This window comes from Vipera berus (genome assembly GCF_964194415.1).
Source record: "Vipera berus genome assembly, chromosome: 3".
Lineage (NCBI taxonomy): Eukaryota > Metazoa > Chordata > Lepidosauria > Squamata > Viperidae > Vipera > Vipera berus.
The window spans coordinates 86,100,339-86,122,218 of record NC_138204.1 but is presented as its reverse complement, the minus strand read 5'-3'; the positions used below and the strand labels follow the sequence as shown (position 1 = coordinate 86,122,218).

Below are 21,880 nucleotides of genomic sequence, written 5' to 3'. Positions count from 1 at the left end.
ATATGTCTAAAAAAATAAAACCAAAAGAATTTCTTAAAAAGGGTTTAATAACATAAAACATATGTATATAAAGTATTAGATTATCAATATCTATCACTCATTGACAACTTTCACTTTTCTTTTATTCATTCCATTAAAAATAAAAAGAACAGCCCCTACGCAAGTCTTTTTTAAAAGCATAATATAATATGCCGAACTGTTTTTACCTTTTCAAGAATTGAAAAGTTTGTTTTATACATCTTCACACCCATCTTGTTTTCAAAGAGGACTGTGTACCAATTCAGTCAAAGGTTTCCACTTATTGTATTGCTTCCAGTAATATTTAATATTTATACACAGTTATCTTGCCTTCTACATTAGTACAGAGGTACCAGGGCATTTTGTTGCTCACCTGCCATAATGACAGAGGGAGAGGAGTTGATTACATGAAACCCCCATATGCTCTGAAAGCAGATGTGAAGAGATTACAAGACTGCCAGCAGCAACAGAATGTGCAATCATACCAAAAATAATAATAAAAAAGCTAGGTATGTACTAAACTATCCAGATAGCATTGCGCTATGTAAGTGAAAATCCTGGGACAAGTTTAAGTTCTAAAGCTGTAATTGCCAAAAATATGGTCAGAGGGTATCTGGACCTAATAACTTATATGATCCCACTATACTTTCACATACACTTTTCATGGAAGAGAGTTATCTGAAGTCTCCCTTCTACCAGAACTTAATTATAATGCCATCTGTTCTGGGCCTTTCAGCAAAGTAAGGTTCTAACCTGTTTGTAGGATGAAGGTGGGAGACGTCAAATGAATATCTGTATATATTAAGATCCCTACATGCATCAAAAGCGCAGGTGACAACTTTTTAGTGCCACGTCTTTCTCCTTGGCTTCTTATATAATAATTACTCAAGTCCTCCAATGTATCTGGCAGAAATGGAAATGTAAGAAGGTAGAAATTACAGATAGTCCACCACTTATGACCATAATGGAGCCTGACCATTATGGTCATAAGTCACAACAGTCATTTTACATTTTTGTCGTGGTTGTTAAGTGAACACAGTGGTTGTACATATGAACCCATTGTTCTCTATTGGTGTATTCTGTGATAAACCACGTTCACATGACCATGGAATGCTACAAATGACTGTAAATGCTAAGCATCTGAAGTGTGATCACATGACTGTCAGAACTTCGAATCCGGATCATAAGTTCAGTCACTAAATGACAGTCATAAATTGAGGACTACCTATAGTGGACGTAACAATTCCACATGTGGAAGTTACGGCGGGGGGGAGTGGGACAGACAGAGGGAAAGGGGTAGAGGAGAATAAATGTACACACTGTGTAAAATAGTTTTTTTTTTCTTTTTCATCTTAGGAGCTCTCCAGATGTACGTGGCCTTTCAGACTCTAGCTGTTCATCAGTGGTCATGCTGGATGGAAGCTGAAATACACACATCTCAAAACACCCAAAGTGGGGAAAATTGGTATAAAGAAAAATGGATGAGTTTTTCTTTCCTATTCCAAATTAGTAAATGTAATCATCCAATGAGGCTGAACATTGGGAGTTTTAGAAGATAGATTTCTCCCTGTAAATGCATAGTTAAACTATAGATTCTCTACCAGAATTTCTGGCAATGTCCATTCACTTGATAGACTTAATTCATATCTAGATCTAGATCTAGATCGATCTAGATAGATATAGATATAGATATAGATATAGATATAGATATAGATAGAGATAGAGATAGAGATAGAGATAGAGATAGAGATAGAGATAGAGATAGAGATAGAGATAGAGATAGAGATAGAGATAGATAGATAGATAGAGATAGATGCTAGATGCTAGATAAAAGATGCTAGTTTGAATAGCTATTAATTTGCTCTATTATCAGAATTAGTATGTATCTGAACATGGGAACATGACAAAAGGTTGCTATCATTCCCAGGTACTAGTAGTAGTCTTCCCATAAACTTCTTGAGAATAATGAGTACAAATATTTTAATAAACTGGAATGATCCAACATCTTTATATATTCTTAAGCCATTTTCAACATTGGTTGAAGAACAACAGAAAAAGTTACCCATGGCACAGGAACAGAAACAATGCCATATTGCTGTAAGCAGTGCATACCCTTTGTAACTGGGTTTCAAAAAAGTAAAATAATACTAGCAGGTTTGTATCAAATACAAAGAGTAGCAGAATGTTCTGAACTACCTTTCAGAGTTTACCAACACATGCAAGCTTTTTAAATCATTTTCTATCCAGGAAACTGTCATGATTTATTATGTTTACACCACCTTTCCTAGAACTACTCCAAATTAGCTACCAGCATCAGTAATGAACCAGCATGCAGGATCACGTAAAAAAGGCTCACTAATCAAAACAAAAAAACAAACAAACTAAAAACCTTACCTTGTTTGCCAGAACCTGTTTGGTTTCCCCAACGATTCTCAGGAGTCACTGCTTAAAAGTCAAGGTTGTGTTGTCCTAGTGGTTCTTTATCTGGCTGCACAGATTCTGTGTACTTCCAGCTACATCTCAGTCTCGCAGTAACTAACTCCCAACAATTATTTTAATCGCTTAAGGTCAAATTCTTGCCAGCCATTAATGGAATTCATCTGCTCCAGCAGGTTCAGATTTACTGGTTTGCATTCCTAGCCAGAAACTGATGATCCAATTTCTATTTTATACTACAATTTCTTCTGACAGCAATATCATTCTTCACCATGCAGCATTTCAGATCAGAAAAACAGGTATATTTCATAGTTACATACCACCATAGGGACTCTGGTAGCATTTACAAGGACTCATAAAACTATAAAAATCTGCAAGTACTACAGGGTCTCCCTATAAGCACTTTTTATTTTAAAATATGGAACAAATTCCAACAATTATTTTAATCACTTAAGGTCAAATTCTTGCCAGCCTTAAATGGAATTCATCTACTCCAGCATCTACTCCAGCATATTTTTATATGTAAAACTGATCAAGCTACGTACATGCATGTAGTATGCAACTTAGTGCAACTCAGATGGATATACAGAAAATCAGCTTTTAGAATGAATTTTAAAAATGGGTCAAGTTACAACCCCTCAAGGATGCTGTGGGAGAACACAAGCTTCTGGAGTTTAAATATGACAATGCAGAGGTCTAGTCACTCTAGTGCATCCAAGGCTATCAGCATATTCATTCATTCACATACACCACCAAACTGTCCCAGGAGGTATTACAAAAATGGCAGTGGGCACAAGTCTAAAAACTGTGAGAAGATATAGATTGTGACAGTGCGTTGGGACAAATACTTTTATTACTATTCATACTGCCTACCACAAAAGTGAAATAAGACTGAATATTCTTTGGACTCCAGCAGGTACGCCTGCAGCTAGAGAAAAAAATTATACAGGACTTGTATAATCTAGACTAGGATCCATTTATTCTTGCTCCCGATGCAGCAAATCTCACCACGCCGCCTTGGCAGCCCTCAGCTGATTGAAGCAGACTCCAGTGTATCTCAAACCAACTGGCCAGTACAGATACAGCCTGAGGCAGCTTCATGCATGCTGTTGTCCTCTGTCATCTTTCTCTTACTGATAGCTGGAATGCCTGAGGCAACCTCAGTTGTTCTTCTGAAGTCTTCCTCCTCTTTGTGCCAAGCCCAGTGGGTTCTGGTCTGCTTTCAACAACCTTTTCATTTTAATATTAAGATCCCTGATACAATTGTAATAATAATAATAATAATAATAAAAATAAAAATAACGAGGAAAATGCAAAGCACTCCTATTATTAACTGCCACCCTTCTTGTGAAAGAGGAGGTTTTGCAAATGATGAGCCATTTGCCAATCAAGAAGGAAATCAGAAAGTGTCTGATAACAAATTTTATTAAAGGCATAAGACTTTATGAGCTTTATTAAAAGGCGTAAGCTCACAAAAGCTTGCCTTCTAATAAAATTTGTTAGTCAGAAAAGGGGTCACCAAATTTCTTTTAGCTTTTTGCCATCATAAACAAACATTGCTCTCCTTGTACCAGGCCACCAACAACACATTTTCAGCCATTGCATTTCAAAAGCCCAGGTTTATAATCACAGTGGACACGAAGTGTGTGGTAGAGGCATCCTCAGTTTTGTGCAGAATTACTTCAGCTGGCCGAGTGATTTATGGGAGTTTGCTTCCTCTTTTTAATCAAAATAATGAAATTACAAGGCAGCAATGAACAATTCTATTTGCTTGGCATATGAGGGTTCTTTTTTTATTCTCCCACTCACTTCCCCATACTTTCTGCCAGATCAAATGCTTGCCAAAACCTGCACTGGGCTGAAGAAGAATGTGTAACATGGCTTAGCCCTGTAATAAAAAGGTATTAAACTATATGCTAATAAAGGGGGAGGGAGGTTGCTAAGCAACTCTGTGAAATTGGGGAGGGGGAGATAGCTTTTGTTTTCAACTTGGCTGTTGCTGAAGGGTTAAACAAGCAAAGCCTGCTCGTTTTCTTCTGAACAGTTTTAAGTGAAGATGCTAAAATATTCTAAATGTAACATATGAGGGTGAGGTCCCAAGAACACGGGTGAATTTACATAAAACACCACACCAGGATGATCAACAAACATGAGGCTATTTGAATGTCATAGTAGTGGTACATGCATTAGACTTGGAGCCTATTCAAACATTACAACTTCAACAAAGAAGCCACCAAAAAGGGACTTGGAAGGTGGAAGAGGGGTCATGAAACTACACATAAAAGAAGTCTAAGATTTAAAATCTATTGCAGTATTGATTCCCCCACACGGCTGTACAAATAACCAATCGCCATGAATGGTGTTGATATGGAGAGGTAATAATAGCTAAACCCGGCTTTGGCTAAGACTCACTTAGATGCAATACTGCTAGACCAGGGGTAGGCAACCTCGGCTCTTTTATGACTCATGGACTTCAACTCCCAGAATTCCTGTGCAGCCAGATAAAGAACCACTAGGACAACACAACCTTGACTTTTAAGCAGTGACTCTTGAGTTGAAGTCCATGAGTCATAAAAGAGCCGAGGTTGCCTACCCCTGTGCTAGACCAAAGTACTCGCAGCAGTATCCGTGAGGTGAAAGCAATTTTCCCTTTTAAAATTATTCTTTGGTTCTCTTCCTAGAAATATATTTGATAGCCTTAAATCACAGGAAGGTACATGTCCCTTTCTTCAGTTCTTTCTGGTGGCAAATGTGGGCACCCATATATTTCATACAAAGCAAAGGTGATTACTACAGTACAGTACAGGTACACCCCACCTACCCACACATTTACAGGTGAATAACAAAAGCAAGATGTTTCAAATATAGAGCAACAAATACAGGATGGTAACTTTGTTGTTGTTGTTGTTGTTGTTGTTGTTAGTTGCAAAGTCGTGTCCGACCCATCGCAACCCTATGGACAATGTTCCTCCAGGCCTTCCTGTCCTCTACCATCTTCTGGAGTCCATCTAAGCTCACGCCTACTGCTTCAATGACTCCATCCATCCACCTCATTCTCTGTCGTCCCCTTCTTCTATTGCCCTCAATCTTTCCCAGCATTAGGCTCTTCTCCAGTGAGTCCTTCCTTCTCATTAGGTGGCCAAAGTATTTGAGTTTTAGCTTCAGGATCTGGCCTTCTAAAGAGCAGTCAGGGTTGATCTCCTCTAGGACTGACCGGTTTGATCAGCTGGCAGTCCAAGGGACTCACAGGAGTCTTCTCCAGCACCATAGTTCAAAGGTTTCAATTGTTTGGCACTCAGCCTTTCTTATGGTCCAGCTTTCACTGCCATACATTGCAACTGGGAAGACCATAGCCTTGACTATACACACTTTTGTTGACAGGGTGATGTCTCTGCTTTTTAGTGTGCTGTCTAGATTTGCCATGGCTTTCCTCCCGAGGAGCAAGCGTCTTTTAATTTCTTGACTACAGTCCCCATCTGCAGTAATCTTGGAGCCCAGGAAAATAAAATCTGTCACTACCTCCATTTCTTCCCCATCTATTTGCCAGGAATTGAGAGGGCCGGATGCCATGATCTTGGTTTTCTTAATGTTTAGTTTCAACCCAACTTTTGCACTCTCCTTCTTCACTCGCAACAAGAGACTCTTCAGTTCTTCTTCACTTTCTGCCATTAGAGTGGTATCATCTGGTAACTTTAAGCGACCATTTAAGTAATTTTCAAGATAGTGCCATTCAGAAAAAAAGAAAATCCTGTTCTATTTCACCTAGTATTATTAATCTTGACGAAATAAACTTTGCTTTCAAACTTCTTTCAAGAGGAAAATGTTGATGAAATTATTATGGGTATCAGAGGTACCAGCCCTTTTAAAAAAAATGACATAGTAATTTAGGAGTGACAATGAAAATGAATATCCTGGTGATAGCACCATACAATCTCCAGTTGTCTGTAGCAATCTCTCATTTCTGGGCCTTCAATGAAATCTCAAAGGAAGACATCATGAGACTTTTTTTTTTCCCAAGAGAGTTTCTACAGCTTGGGAAGCACAGGCAACTTGGAAAGTATCCAAGTGATGGAAATATGCTGAACAAAAACAAGAAGAAAAACAATGTCCACCTTTTGCTGCTTCAAACCATAGAGTAAACTTGAAAGCACCACCAAGAGATAACAAAAAAGTATTTAAAAGTATTTACTTATGGGAGCACCTGCTGCCGGCATCAACTTCCCTTTGTCCAGTGCGCTCCCACAGAGAGGGCCTCCTCAGGGTGCCGTCGGTCAAAGAGTGTCGACTGGCGGCCCCCAGGGGGAGGGCCTTCTCTGTGGGCGTGCCAGACCTTTGGAACCGTTTACCGGTTGAGCTCCGGACGGCTCCTGACCTTCGCTCCTTCCGCCGTGATCTAAAAACTTATTTATTTGAATCAGCTGGCCTGGTCTGATGGGTTTGGGAATTTTAATATTAATTTTAATTAATTTTATTGTAATTGGGCTTAATATTTAATTCTATCTTAACTTTTGTATACTGTATTTTTATTGTATTTATTGCCCTCCCTGAGTCCTTCGGGAGAAGGGCGGTATAGAAATTAAACTACTACTACTACTACTACTACTATTATTATTATTATTATTATTATTATTATTATTATTATTATTATTATTATTATTATTATTATTATTATTATTAATTATTGTTGTTGTTGTTGTTGTTGTTGTTGTTTTGTTGTTGTTGTTGTTGTTTTGTTGTTGTTGTTATTATTATTATTATTATAATTAAAATTAAAATTAAAATTACTTGCATTTTTACGTGCTTTCGAACTGCTAGGTTGGCAGAAGCTGGGACGAGTAACAGGTGCTCACTCTGTTACGCGGCACTCGGGATTTGACCCGCCAAACTGCCGATCTTCTGATCGACAAGCTCAGCGTCCTAGTCAAAAGATCAAATGCCAGTGGTCTTCATCAAAGAGACAGATGAAGGGGAGCACTGCCCCAAACAACTAGCTTTCAAATTCACCATCTCAGATGGCTCAGCATTAAACTAGGTGAGGGTATGAAAACTTGGCCAAGAGTGAGTGAGTGCCAAGCCTGAATGTCTGAGATGGGCACACCTGGTATCAGGCACAAGGTTAGAGTTTGTTGCAGGTATTGAGTATACAAGGATGGCACAATGGCTCAGTGGTTAAGACACTGGGCTTGTCGGCTGGAAAGCCAATAGCCTGGGTTCAAGACCCAAGCATCACATGATAGGGAGAGCACCAAGATAAATAGGGACTACTTTGGTGGGAAGGTAACAGCACTCTGTGACGTCATGATGGCCACATGACCATGGAAACATCTTCTGACAGCACTGGCTTAAGAGCCCTTGAAACAGAGATAACCACCACCTCCTACAGTCAGCAATGGACCAGTGGAGTAAAATCTGCAGGGACTCCTTTACTGTGTATATATAACATATAACATATAAAAAGTTTAAAATCACAGACAGGATTCATCTGGCCAGGACCCAATGCGAATTATCAGGATATCTCACCTTATCTGCAAGGCAACAAGCCGTACCTCTCATCTTCTCATAGCTACATGCCAAGCTTCATCCCTCTCTTCATTTGCAGCAAGAACCAAATTTGCAGGAATCCAGCTAGAGCACTCACCAATCACCACCTTCTTGACTACCTGAAGCCTTCTTCAGAAGCAGAGCATGTGGGACCACCAGGACAGAGCTCTCCATGCAAACATTTCATCTGAAATGTGGGTGAATGTGGCAAAAAATGGGAGCATCCTTTCCGAGGCAGAAGTCAAGTCCACACAAAGGAAGCAGAAGAATATACTTATTCATCACTGTAGCATTAGATAGGATGCAAGTCTGTTCTAAAATGTGACTGGTAATGCAGGGTATTTGTAAGGGTTTTCTTTATAGAAATGATAGCTGCAGAGAAAATGTGGTATAGAATGTAGCTTTCTATACTGCATTTTCAGTGCTCAAAGTGGCTCCACGCAACTAACCACAACCGTCATACAAAGCCATTGTGTAAAAAATAATGTATTATAATATGCAATATTGGCAGTTCATTTATCTGGCATGCTGGTATTCAAAAACTCAGGCCGCTATGCCAAGTACAAGCTCTAAAACCAGAATAAGATCAACTTTCTGGTCAAAATTAAGCAATCCATTCAATATTTCAATTTGAAACCTAACAATAAAGCTCATATCTTAAAGCTGTAAAAAAAAGGATACATTTAACTACCCTCAACTATGGTTTCTAACCATATTATAGCCTTAGTAATTTCAAAGCAAGCAGGCCAACCATATTATAACTCCACGCAAACACAGACAACACTACATGGGTGTGAATTCAGGTCTGAAAAGAGAAAAGTATGATAGATTAATACTTAACACCTGTACTAAGAATGAGTACCCTCACCTTCCTAACTACTTCCTTGAATTAATCCATAGAGCAGACAGACAAGGGAAAGAAAAATTCTCAGGAGGGATGTTTACGATTACATTTTCAAATACTGTAGATCACAGGTGTCAAACTTGCCACGTCACGGGATATGTCGCGACTTTTTTTGCATTGCCGGAGCTGGGGTGGGCGTGACCTCCATATGATGCAAACAGCCTGCAGGCCGGCAGTTTAACACCCCTGCTGGAGATGCAAAAGAGGGTCCCTGGTGCCCTCTGAGTGTGGTTGTTTTCTTGTAGACATTTCATTACCCAAACTAGGTAATATCATCATTACCCAAACTAGGTAATACTGAGGGTATTACCTAGTTTCGGTAATGAAATGTCTGCAAGAAAACAATCAAGGTCAGAGAGCACCAAGGACCCCTCATTTCAACTCTGAGCTACAAGTGTTCTCCTTTATAGATACAAAAGCGTAGCCCCCAAACCTGGTATTAGACCTAGGTAACCTCCAGAGATTCCTTCAGAGGTCTTTCAATCACCAACTCCCATATGAAGACTCCTTGGACAGCATTAGTCTCTCCATCTCCACACAGTTTCTCCTTGGCACAGGAGAAAGGTAATCCATCTCTGCAATTTAATCATTTATGAAACATCTTTTCTTTCTGATTTTCACAACAAACCTTGGCAGTATTTTTCATAGAGCGGCCTCTGTAGAGAAATTAGCTAAAAGATCGTCATTTTGTTTTCCTTTAAGAAGCTGATCTTGCCTTTCAGTCCTGCCTTTACCTCACCTTCTCTGCATGTTCTCTGTCTTTATTGCAATTGCCATCTATGCTGCAAGACCATTATTCCTCAGAGACATTCTCCAGTTTTCAGACTTTACCAGAAGGTTTTTGATCTTATATAGAACCACACTCTGTTTTTTTTTTAAAAAAGAACTGGGTTTATTAAATAATAATGATTATTTTTTGGATATTATTGAGTTGGTTTTATGGATGTGAAATGCTATAGTGTTCTCGTGAAAGCTTTATCATTCTGAAAGTGTAACTATATTATTATTATTCATTGTTATGTCATATTGTGGATGCTTACTATGTTATTGTATAAGCAACCATGAGCCTGACTGAAGTTGGCAGCAAACTAATTTAATAGGTAAATAATTAAAAGATTATCAGTAAATAATAAGTGGGAAAGAAAGTGGAATTGGATTTCTTTTTTACATGGACCATCTCTTTTTCTTATCTTATTCTGCCATGCAACAATCCTCTAAGAGAAGGCTGCAGTATTCATATTCATCAGACAGAAAAATTACACTTCCCCAACAGTCTTCCAGATGGAATATCTTTTGAATTCAAATCTGTATTTCAAATCCAAGCCACTTCTTATTGCACGCATAAGCTAAAGAAACAGTCTCAGCGACAATATGCTGCAATCTCTACAAGGATGCTATGAACAGCTCATTCTTATACTTAAAATGATGTTTCCAGAATTTTCCCATCACGCTAAGCCAGAATGAGGCTTCTTTGCTCTTAGACTTGATATTAAACACTTGCAAGTTACATGGATGAGACGATGTTGTCAAACAGGTAAATTCCCATGTGAAAATGTAGGACCAATTTAATTTTTACTACACGTGCCATTTGGATTCAGAAAAAAAGAAAGGAATAAGAAGAAACCATCACAATTTTATGATAGTTCCACATTTGCCTCCTAGACATTATTATATTATCTGTTTATTCCAGGGGTGTCAAACTCAATTTCATTGAGGGCCGCATCAGCATTGCAGTTGCCCTCAGGGGGCCGGGTGGGTGTGGCCTGGGTGGGTGTGGCCTACTGGGTGGGCGTGGCTAGAGTGGGTATGGCCTACTGGGTGGGCATGGCCAGCTCTACATCATTTGCATTAAGAGTGCCTATTGGGGCCTGGGCAGGAGTGGGACAGATCTCAGGGTCTCTGGCAGAAGGAGGGTCTCTGGGCCAGGGCCAAGGCAGTGGGGGCCGTTCCCTCACTATTTCCATGATGGCTTCACGGGCCACATGAAACCACTTCGCGGGCCGGATCCGGCCCCCGGGCCTTGTGTTTGACATGTCTGGTTTATTCCATCCCATTTATAGTTAGAAAATAACTAAAAGTATCCAAGTTCCATAGAGATTAAAAAAAAAAACAAATTTTAGCCTTTTAAAACTTTAGGATAAAGACAACGTCTGATGCTAGCCACTAAGCAAAGTCTTTTATTGGAAGCACAATAAAGCCATATTGAGAATCTGATGCTGATCGAAGAGCACATTTTTAAAAAAGTTGCTAGAAACAGCCCCAATATTGTTAGCCAGGAAAGACTGCCTTATAGTGAATGAAAAGGCTCCCACAGGGTCAACCTGGATCAAGGACTTAATAAAAATATGTCACTATGGAGGACAGCAAACTATCTATGACAAGATAAAAATTACCAAAAAGTTGAAGCAATCTGGAAGATCTTTTCAAAACTACCTTGGGAATGACATACTGTCCATATATTTGGTCTAAGCCAGGTACAGAGACATAAATAAAAAAGCCAAGATGCAGCAAGAGTTACAAGCTGGCAACTATAACAATCTTACTCATCATACTTTAACATGAAAGCAATTAAGTAATAGACAAAGTACATGCACATTACAGTAAATTGACCAAAAAAGAAGTCAAGATATGCAAGTTAAAATTTGTTAATTCTAAAACCTAATCAGAATTTTTTTAAAAAAACACTGGAAATCTGTGCAATAAACTATTATTTGTGATGAATATATCAAACTCCAATGAAAGGCAGTTTAACTTTCATCATTTAAAACTTTCCATTCATTTTTCAGAGATCACAACAGATTTATATGGAGAACGAATAAGCCAATAAGATATGTTATCTCTGGTAATCCTTAATGAACTTTTGCTGACCAGGACTGAACACGGAGGCTTTAAAATCTGTCAGCAGAAAAGAGACAAAATATGGAAAAAACCATTTGTGATATTTTGAGAGAAGATGCTAAGTTATTAACATTGTTTAGACTTGTTATGAAGGGAGAAATCATATTCTTTCTTTTATGTACTTTCTTTTATTTTTATTCATTTTTTAATTTGTATTATTTCTTATTTTTCTAACTGTAATACTTGATAAAATTACTATAAAAACATATAAATCTCTGCATAATAATTATCAAGAAAATCATCATTGAAATAAATGAAATTTATTTCCAGGAAATGGTATTTAAAGATTGAATAGATGTGATAATGAAAATTTTGATTCTATTACTCCATCCTTATACAGCAGTGGATTATAAGCAGCAATTTAAATTTCAGCATGGAACTGAAGCCAGCACTCCAAAACATTGCTATAGATTTATTAAAGATATTGAAGCACATCTAAATCTTAAAACTAGCAGAATTTAAAAATACAGTCAGCAGCTTTTCACGAGAATTGCAAATTACAAGGAAGTCTTTTATAAAATTAGCTCAACACACATACTCTATTTTTGTTTGTTTTTCTAACTTGCAGAGTTATCTATCTGAACCAATATGTGACAAAGTCTAACACTCTTGTGAGATACCAGAAAAATGGAGAACAAATACTGACCTTATCTTTAAAGAGGCGGTGGGGGGCGGGGAGATCTAGGGAATTACATATTAACAATCTGACCTTGATACTTTGGTTTCTAGACCAGATCATTAAAAAATAATCTGAAGGATGTATAGATAACATTGTAAGTCCAATGTGGTAATTATCAAAAGTCAATATATATTTGAGATCAAGTTTTGAAAAATTCATGCTATCTCCTAGGTAGCGTTCTTCATAGAACCAGTTTTGTGTAATGGTTAAGACACCAGGCTACAAACTGTGAGACTATGAGTTCTTGTCCTACCTTAATCACAAAGTTATCTAGTCCCCTTCTCAGCCCTAGGAAGAAGATAGTGGCCAATTAAATCTGAAAAAACTTTGCCAACGCCACTGCCTGGAACCAACCCTAACTCTAAAGCACCCATTAAAAGAAACAGAATACAGAATACAAATTAACACAGTTGGAAAGGACCTTGAAGATCTTCTAGTCCAACCTCCTGCTCAAGTAGGAGATCCTATATCAGACTTGGGCATTTTATTGTCCTGGGTCACATTTGGCCCTTTGGCTGTTCTGGTCCAGCCAGCATGGATTACTTTTATTTTGAAGGTGACTGCAATTGGTTTTTTTTTCAATTTATGCGTGCATATGCGTACATGCCTAGACACATTAATAATAATAATAATAATAATAATAATAATAATAATAATAATAATAATAATAATAATAATAATAATAATAATAATAATAATAATAATTAGTAATAATAATAAGTAATAATAATAAGTAATAATAATAAGTAATAATAATAATAAGTAATAATAATAATAATAATAATAATAATAATAATAATAATAAGAAGAAGAAGAAGAAGAAGAAGAAGAAGAAGAAGTAGTTGGAAGGGACCTTGGAGGTCATCTAGTCCAACCCCCTGCTAAGGCAGGAAACCCTATACCATTTCAGACAAATGGCTGGCCAGTCTCTTCTTAAAAACTTCCAGTGTTGGAGCATTCACCGCTTCTGGAGGCAGGTTGTTCCACTGGTTAGTTCTAACTGTCAGGAAGTTTCTCCTTAGTTCTAGGTTGCTTCTCTCCTTGACTAGTTTCCATCCGTTGCTTCTTGTCCTGCTTTCAGGCGCTTTGGAGAATAGCTTGACTCCCTCTTCTTTGTGGCAGCCCCTGAGATATTGGAACACTGCTGTCATGTCACCCCTCACCCTTCTCTTCATTAAACTACACATACCCAATTCCAGCAACCGTTCCCTATATGTTTTAGCCTCCAGTCCCCCAATCATCTTTGTTGCTCTTCTCTGTACTCTTTCTAGAGTCTCGACATCTTTTTTACATCGTGGTGACCAAAACTGGATGCAGTATTCCAGGTGTGGCCTTACCAAGGCATTGTAAAGTGGTAATAGTACTTCACGTGATCTTGATTCTATCCCTTTGTTAATGCAGCCTAGCACTGTGTTGCCTTTTTTGGAAGCTGCAGCACACTGCTGGCTCATATTTAAGTGATTGTCCATTAGGACTCCGAGATCTCTCTCACAGTCACTACTATCGAGCAAGGTACCACCTATACCTGTGCATTTGATTTTTCCTGCCTAAATGTAGAACCTTACTTTTTTCACCATTGAATTTCATTTTGTTAGATAGTGCCCAGTGTTCGAGTCTGTCCAGATCCTCCTGTATCTTAAGCCTATCTTCTGGAGTATTGGTTATTCCTGCCAGCTTGGTGTCATCTGCAAATTTGATGAGTTCCCCATCTATTCCCTCATCCAAATCGTTGAAGAAGATGTTGAAGAGCACTGGGCCCAGAACAGAGCCCTGGGGCACCCCACTACACACTTCCTTCCATGTAGATGTGGTTCCATTGAGGACCACACACTGAGTACGGCCTGTCAGCCAGCTATGAATCCATCTGGTGGTGATGCTATCTAACCCACATTTTTCTATCTTATCAAGTAGTAGTTTGTGATCTACTTTATCAAATGCCTTACTGAAGTCCAAGTAAATTATATCTACAACCCTATTGTTTCGGCCCAGAGAGAGAGAGCGGAAAAACCCTTCTGTCTCAGCCTGTGGAAATGCTAAAGATTTAATATATATTGATTTTAGTATAAAAATTAACCAAATACCTTAAGACATTCTGATCAAATATTGCTAGTGTGTGTGTGTGTGTGTGTGTGTGTGTGTGTGTATTTCATTAAAAGCTCTGATGTAAGATAACAGATGCTGCAAGTTTCAGTCCTTGCCCCATATTCTTCAACTTTTTAAATTAATTATTTTGATGAAAAAATGAAAAAAACAGTTATCAAATTTGCTGATGACACAAAATTGTATGAAATAACTAATTATCTAGACATAAAATTTAAAATTATCTTGATAGGCTAGTCTGCTGGTAACAGAATAAAATTAAAGAGAAATCAAATACACAGATACAAGATGAGGGATACCTCCCTTGACAAATGTGATAAATACTACAATATAAATAAAGTTCCAAAAAATGTAATTTTCTAATTTCCAAATCACAATAAGTAAGCTCCATTTTACTCTGTATGGGACAGATATAATATTCTGTGTAATATTCTGGACCCAACATTTCAAGCAATAAGTTGCAATAGGTTCAAAGAAGGAGAATGAAAATAATTGAGGATTAGAAATTAAATTCTATGAAGAGAGATTGAAAGAACTGAAAATACCTTGGAAAAAGAGGACAGAAGGTATAATAATCTTAAAATACAAGACAAGATGTTCACAGTAAAAGTAAAAGATTTTTCTGTTTTTCTAGAATATAGGACACGGAGTAAGATCTCTACGTTACAGGGTTGAATGGAGGAGGCGGAGCCAAACCTTGACAATAAAAACAATATAGTACAGGTAATTCTTGACCATGACCACATTTGGGATCAGAATTTACATAGCTAAGGGAGGCGGTTATTAAATGAGTCGTGCTCAATGTTATGTCACAGTTTTTTTGGCCACCGTTATTAAGAAAATCACTGCATTTAAGTGAATCAGAAGGACATTGATACAATCTGGGTTTGCCCATTGCCTGCTTTTCAGAAGCCGAATGAGAAGTTTGCAAATGGCAAATACATGACCCCAGGATTGTGCAACCATCATAAATACATGCTGGTTGCCAAGCATTCAAATTTTGATTCTGTGATTGTGGGGATGCTGCAATGGTTGTTAAGTGCAAGGACCAGCTATAAATTACTTTTTCAGTGCCGTCAAGGACTACCTACAATGCAACCAATTAGAAAGATCATTCTTATTCTCTCTCTCTCTCTCTCTCTCTCTCTCTCTCTCTCTCTCTCTCTCTCTCCCTCCCTCCCTCCCTCCCTCCCTCCCTCCCTCCCTCCCTCCCTCCCTCTCTCTCTCATTGGATGTGTTTAAGTAGAGGCAAGACATCCTTGTGTCATGGGTGTTTTAAGTTGGATCCCTGAAGGAAGTTAACCTAAATGGTTCCTTTCATGATTCTGCACAAGCTTAAGCCTATAATCAAAATTATAGTATATATACTCATAGAACTTTAGAATAACTACCCATTTTGGTGGATGTTTTAGCCCTATAAAATGCTGGATCAATGATGAAATAGTTCAATAAAGCACCACTAAGGACAAAGCACAAACAGCTTGCTAATCATTAACTTTGTATTAGCCCAGTGAAATTAATTGAGATGTATATAAAATCAGAGCCAGTGAGTTTTCAACAGCACTGAATGACAATCATATTATTGGAATGAATAGCTACTGTATGGTTTTCTAATAAGGTTGTTTCATGAATAAAGCTAAAATTAGTAGCTTTGATTTAATTTAAGTTGCAATTCCTAACATACCGTTTTGCAATAGAAACATCTTCAAATTTGATATGACTCACTTCTATATGTTCCATGCTAATTGTTCACCTTTGTAAATACCAATTAACATTCATACAGTACTCATAACAGCTCCCCTCCAAGGTTTTAACACAACCCTCCAAGCCATTAGTGATTAAATTTGTCATTAACACCACACACTCCATATCAAGGTCTTATAACCCTGCAACTGTCTAGGTCAGGGCTAGGCAACCTTGGCTCTTTTACGACTTGTGGACTTCAACTCCCAGAATTCCTGAGCCAGCATGGCTCAGCTTGGAAACCTCTCCCTTTCTCCTCAGCATGGCTGGCTCAGGAATTCTGGGAGTTGAAGTCCACGAGTCATAAAAGAGCCAAGGTTGCCTACTCCTGGTCTAGGTGATCTTATTATGAAATACATAAAGTTAGTAGTACAGTACTATTTCTCCCATAATTTGTTAGCTTTTTATAAAAATTGTTGGATAACCCCAGAAAAATGTTCAAGGTTTTGAATGGATTACATAAAAATAACCGAGATAATAAAATCTTGATAATACAAGATTTGATACAAACACAGACATGTTTTATTATCTGACAACACTAACTAAAATCAAAGGCACAATTTACACACATAGCATATGCAAGGTGACAGAGTGTAGGATTTACAATGATATAAAAGAAGACTATAGAAAGAGTGCAGAGAAGAGCAACAAAGATGATTGGGGGACTGGAGGCTAAAACATATAGGGAACGGTTGCTGGAATTGGGTATGTGTAGTTTAATGAAGAGAAGGGTGAGGGGTGACATGACAGCAGTGTTCCAATATCTCAGGGGCTGCCATAAAGAAGAGGGAGTCAAGCTATTCTCCAAAGCGCCTGAAGGCAGGACAAGAAGCAACGGATGGAAACTAGTCAAGGAGAGAAGCAACCTGGAACTAAGGAAATTCCTGACAGTTAAAACAATCAGTGGAATGGCTTACCATCAGAAATTGAAGAGTAGGGTGCTCCGTCATTGGAGGTTTTTAATTAGAAATTGGACAGCTATTTGTCTGAAATAGTATAGGGGCTCCTGCTTAAGAAAGGGTTGGACTAGAAGACCTCAAAGGTCCCTTCCAACTCTGTCATTCTGTTATTCTGTTACATAGAATGAATGTTATTCTGTTACATAGAATGAAGGCTACTGCTAAGCTTGTAAGCCGCCCTGAGTCTTCGGAGAAGGGCGGGATATAAATGGAATTAAAATAAATAAATAAAAATAAATTATAAATCCCATTGCTCTCAATGGGCAAACACCAATAGTAACTAAGGTTTTTCTCAGAATTTACCCTGGTAATTCTAAAGTAGCCTTGGCAAAATTAGCTGGGAATTCTAGAACAGACATTACCTGAAAGTTAATTTTCTGACCAATCAGATTCTACAGCAATTCAGACAGTAATAAAGTAATACAGACAAAATAATAAGGTTATATGTTAAAAAACAGAAGAGAACAAAAAAAATCAGATGATGACATTTCATTAGTTTAAATGAAGGAACTGTCTGAATAATGTTAGGAACAAAGTGCAACTTTGGTGCAGTTGAATTACAGTCTGAAACTATTAAAAAAGGTATGAAATTCCAATGCAGACAATCCAATTAGATGAATACTTCAAATGGATACTGCAAGATCTCTTTTGACTTTACGTAATAACTATGCTGGCTTCAGTTATATCAGTGTGTACATCATTATATGTTCAAAGGTTAAGTACACAATTGTGTTTCTAAATGGGCAGGAGACTCATCAAGGGATGTATTCTTTCATTTCCATGAATTTCAGAAGATGTGCCTATTTGTATAATACCACCTAGCTACTAAAGAAAATGAAAAAAATATGTTTATTTGACTGTACATTTACTTCACTAAATGTACAGTCTGCCTTTCATTTACCAGTATACTAACAACAGCAAGCACGGTTGTCAAAATGTGCCTTTGTCTCAGTAGAACAAAATAGAAGGAAGTTACAGTACAGTAATTTCATGTTGACAACACACCACCACCACTGCAGAAAAAGAAAAAGTAATGAATGGAAAAGGGCTCAACAAGTGAATGCTGAGTGTAATGAGCAGTTGTGTTTTTATATTTTTATTTTATTTTTTTAACAATTGTATGTATTGTTATTTTACAGCTGTTGGCTGCCCAGAATCATATAAGTGACATAAAAAGGTAAAGGTAAAGGTTCCCCCGCACATGCGTGTTAGTTGTTTCCAACTCTAGGGGACGGTGCTCATCTCCGTTTCAAAGCCGAAGAGCCAGCGCTTGTCCGAGGACGTCTCCGTGGTCATGTGGCCGGCATGACTAGACGCCAAAGGCGCACAGAGCGCTGTTACCTTCCCACCGTAGTGGTCCCTATTTTTCTACTTGCATTTTTACGTGCTTTCGAACTGCTAGGTTGGCAGAAGCTGGGACGAGTAACAGGCGCTCACTCTGTTACGCGGCACTCGGGATTCGACCCACCAAACTGCCGACCTTCTGATCGACAAGCTCAGCGTCCTAACCCCTGAGACATACAGTAGATGGCCATATAAAATTAATCAATCAAGAAATATTTCTAGAGATGTTTTATTGGTTGGCAAGAAAAGACATGAAAATAAATGAAATGCATGCTAGTCTCAAGGAACTCCATTCTAATCTTCTCATTAGAAAATTTTGATTTTTGATATTGACAAGCCTTACGTGATCACTATCACCCTTTTTCCTAGAAAGCTTTCTGAACCTGTATCTATCTCCACGGTCACAGTCTTAACAGTATTTGACCTACCACATTACACCATTACATTTCTGCAACCTCTGGCTGCTTCCTTGAATACCACGCAATAAGCAGTTAGTGTTTGTGGGGAAAATAGAATTAAGGAAGGCAGAAGGAGCACCTCAGGGTAACCTATCCCATTCTGTTTGGTATTATTCCATAAAATAAAGAGGGATGCCAAAGCAAATAGCTGCAGTTTCAGTTGCAAGGAATCTGATTTCAAGATAACGGAAGGCATATGACATCCTGAGGTTTTTGTTTTTTGTGGGTTTTTTTTTAAAACACGGAAAATGCTTCAGTCTTTTTTTCTCCAGGGTATCGCTGTTATTAGGAAGACAGAAGAGGCCTACTCAGGATGCCAGTTTTAAGGTGCAATCTTAGACACACTTAACTGAGAGTGATCTTCATTGAACATAATGAGATTTAATTTCAAGTAAATATGTGCAGGATTGCACATCAGGGCTTTCTTCTTCTTTAAAGATTATTAGATTTTCACCACAGGGGGAGAGAAAGCACTTTTGGGATTTCCCTCAGAGGTGTCGAAAAGCCCTTTATCTTCACAACAAGGCTCTAATGGAGTTCTGAAACCACAAAATACCAGGTTGTTTTGTTCGGGGTGTTTTTTCCCCCCCTCAAAAGATACTCGCAAGAGAGCAGGGAAGAAGAAGCCAACCCCGTCCCCTAATTGTGTCCCGGAGTCTGTCGTGGATGGGGAAAAGAAAAAAAACAACAACAACAAACACCAAATCAAAGCATTTATCCATGAAGTAGCGCTCCATTATCTCCCTATATGTTCTCTAAAATTTAGTGCCACAGCCCAAGGGAGGAAACTCAAGTTTCTCAGTAGGGAAACCAACTCTGTTTTTTTTGTGTGTGTGTTGTTGTTGTTGTTTTCAAATTCACAGCGACCCTCTACGCGCTGTCAAGTAACCATCAATGGTAAGGACTATATCTTGTGGTGTTGTTGTTTTTAAAACTTCCTCGGAAAGTCGAGTAGAAAGCTATCTTCAAAAGCTATCTTTGCCGCTCCGAGCTGGCTGGCTGGCTGGCAAGTTTCTTCTCCCAGACTTCCCCCACTTAAACCTGCGTTCCTCTTTTCGCCCCTTTTCTCCCCCTGCCCCGTTTGGCAAAGTGGGTACCTCAATATCCACGGGGTCTCGGCTAAGCAAGCGATTCATACTTGCCCTCTCTTCTTTTTTTGCCGCGCCAAAAAAAAAAGAAAAAGAAAAAGAGCGACCAAAGGACAGACTGGGCAACGCAGCTACACACCCGCAAGGGACGGAGAAGTATCCGGCTGCCTTTGGGAATATGTGCATGCGCGTGTGTGGCTTTAACTTCAAGCTAGACTACAGGAGTTGCTACCTTGCCTTGGATTGGGGAGATGCCAAGGGCAGCGTTCCGTTCAATCACCCTGTTTTGCTCCCTACAGGAGGCGATTTGTAATATGACCCATGGCTCGACTAGTCGGCAGCTCGGGAATTTTTGGCATTGCCAGGTATAGATTAAAAGAGAGAGAGAGAGAGAGAGAGAGAGAGAGAGAGAGAGAGAGAGAGAGAGAGAGAGAGAGAGAGAGAGAGAGAGAGAGAGAGAGAGAGAGAGAGAGGGAGGGAGGGCTCGAGTGCTTTTTCGTCGTTTGGATCTCCTTCGCCTTCTAAAACAAAGGAAAGGTGGTTCACCGTTTCAGGCAATATCTCGGAACAAGAGACCGACCGACGACGTATCCATCCATGATGATGCTCAAATCCTATGTTAGGATCAGTGGACGCGGCGCGCGGGGGGTGGGGTGGGGGTGGGGGGGAAATAGGCAATCAAATCAAATTGATTAGGCACATTATAACACCAGAAATGTAATGAGTATTCCTCAGAGGTGACTTTTCAAGAGGAGGAGGAGGAGGGTTACGGGGGGGGGGGGAGAGAGAGAGACGGTTTGGCAACCGAAGAGATTGCTAAATTGCGACAGCCGAGGCCGTGCACGTCGGAGATTAGGCAAAAGCAGAGTTGGTCTAGATCCAAAGCAATCAACGCGGAGCCTCCCAGCCTGCTCAACTCTATTTAGGGAAACCAGTTTTGCGTGTGGCTCTGTAATTACTGCGCCGTGATGGGAGACAATTCTTTGGGCAATGGCCAAAGGCTTTGCCTGTTGAATTTCTGCATGTCAAAAGGTCTTCTGCTTAGGTTTGCAAAACAGAAATCCCCAAAGGAGGAAGGGAGGACTGCTTGAGGCTGACCCCCAGTTCAGAGATGAGGTTAGCTAGGACTCCCCAAGATGCCATGCAGGGAGAAGAAATTTTCAGCAAAGGCACCCACCTTGGGGGGGGGGGAAGCTCCAGGATGAGGAGAAAACAAGCGTCAGAGCAAGGTGTTCTGATGAGGGAAAAAGAGAAGTCAAATGCTTAGGCAGGGCTTTCACCCTGGATGCAGCAAGTGACTTTCCAAACCTTGACAATGTCATTGATGAAAGAATAGAAAAACATCTGGTCCAAGTTGATTCTTTCCTTCTCCAAAATAAACGGGGGGAAAAAGGAAATGGAGGGAGTCAAGCCCCGTCCCCACCTGGCAGCCTTCTGCCACCTTCTTACTACAACTTTGCAGGGGGATAGTAGTCAAGCCTCTTCTTGGACAGCCTTCCTCACCTGCAACAATACCTCAGACAGTATTATTCATGATGCAAATGCTGGGTGGGGCAATAGGATGTCCTACAATGGTAGGGGCAGAGATACCAGCTCCCACCCCCAGGGCATGTGAGCAAATATGGACCAGCAGATGTGAGGGGAAGCCAAGTGGGCAGGAGTACTGTCTATACTGGGTCTTCAAACTTGGCCCTTTTATGACTTGTGGACTT

At 39.2% G+C, this 21,880-nt stretch overlaps 1 protein-coding gene across 3 annotated transcripts in view; it reads right to left on the bottom strand.

The window, feature by feature from the left end:
* The window catches only part of DPYD (dihydropyrimidine dehydrogenase), a 611,068-nt gene extending 590,697 nt beyond the window's left edge, over window positions 1–20,371 (bottom strand). For all 3 annotated transcript variants that reach the window (XR_014026198.1, XM_081325991.1, XM_081325993.1), the window contains exon 1: window positions 20,178–20,371. Coding sequence is in view for 2 of the 3 variants with exons in the window: in XM_081325991.1 (XP_081182117.1) it covers window positions 20,178–20,354 (177 nt within the window). In the remaining variant the exon portion in view is untranslated. The remainder of the gene's footprint in view (window positions 1–20,177) is intronic.
* Between the last annotated feature and the right edge of the window lie 1,509 nt (window positions 20,372–21,880).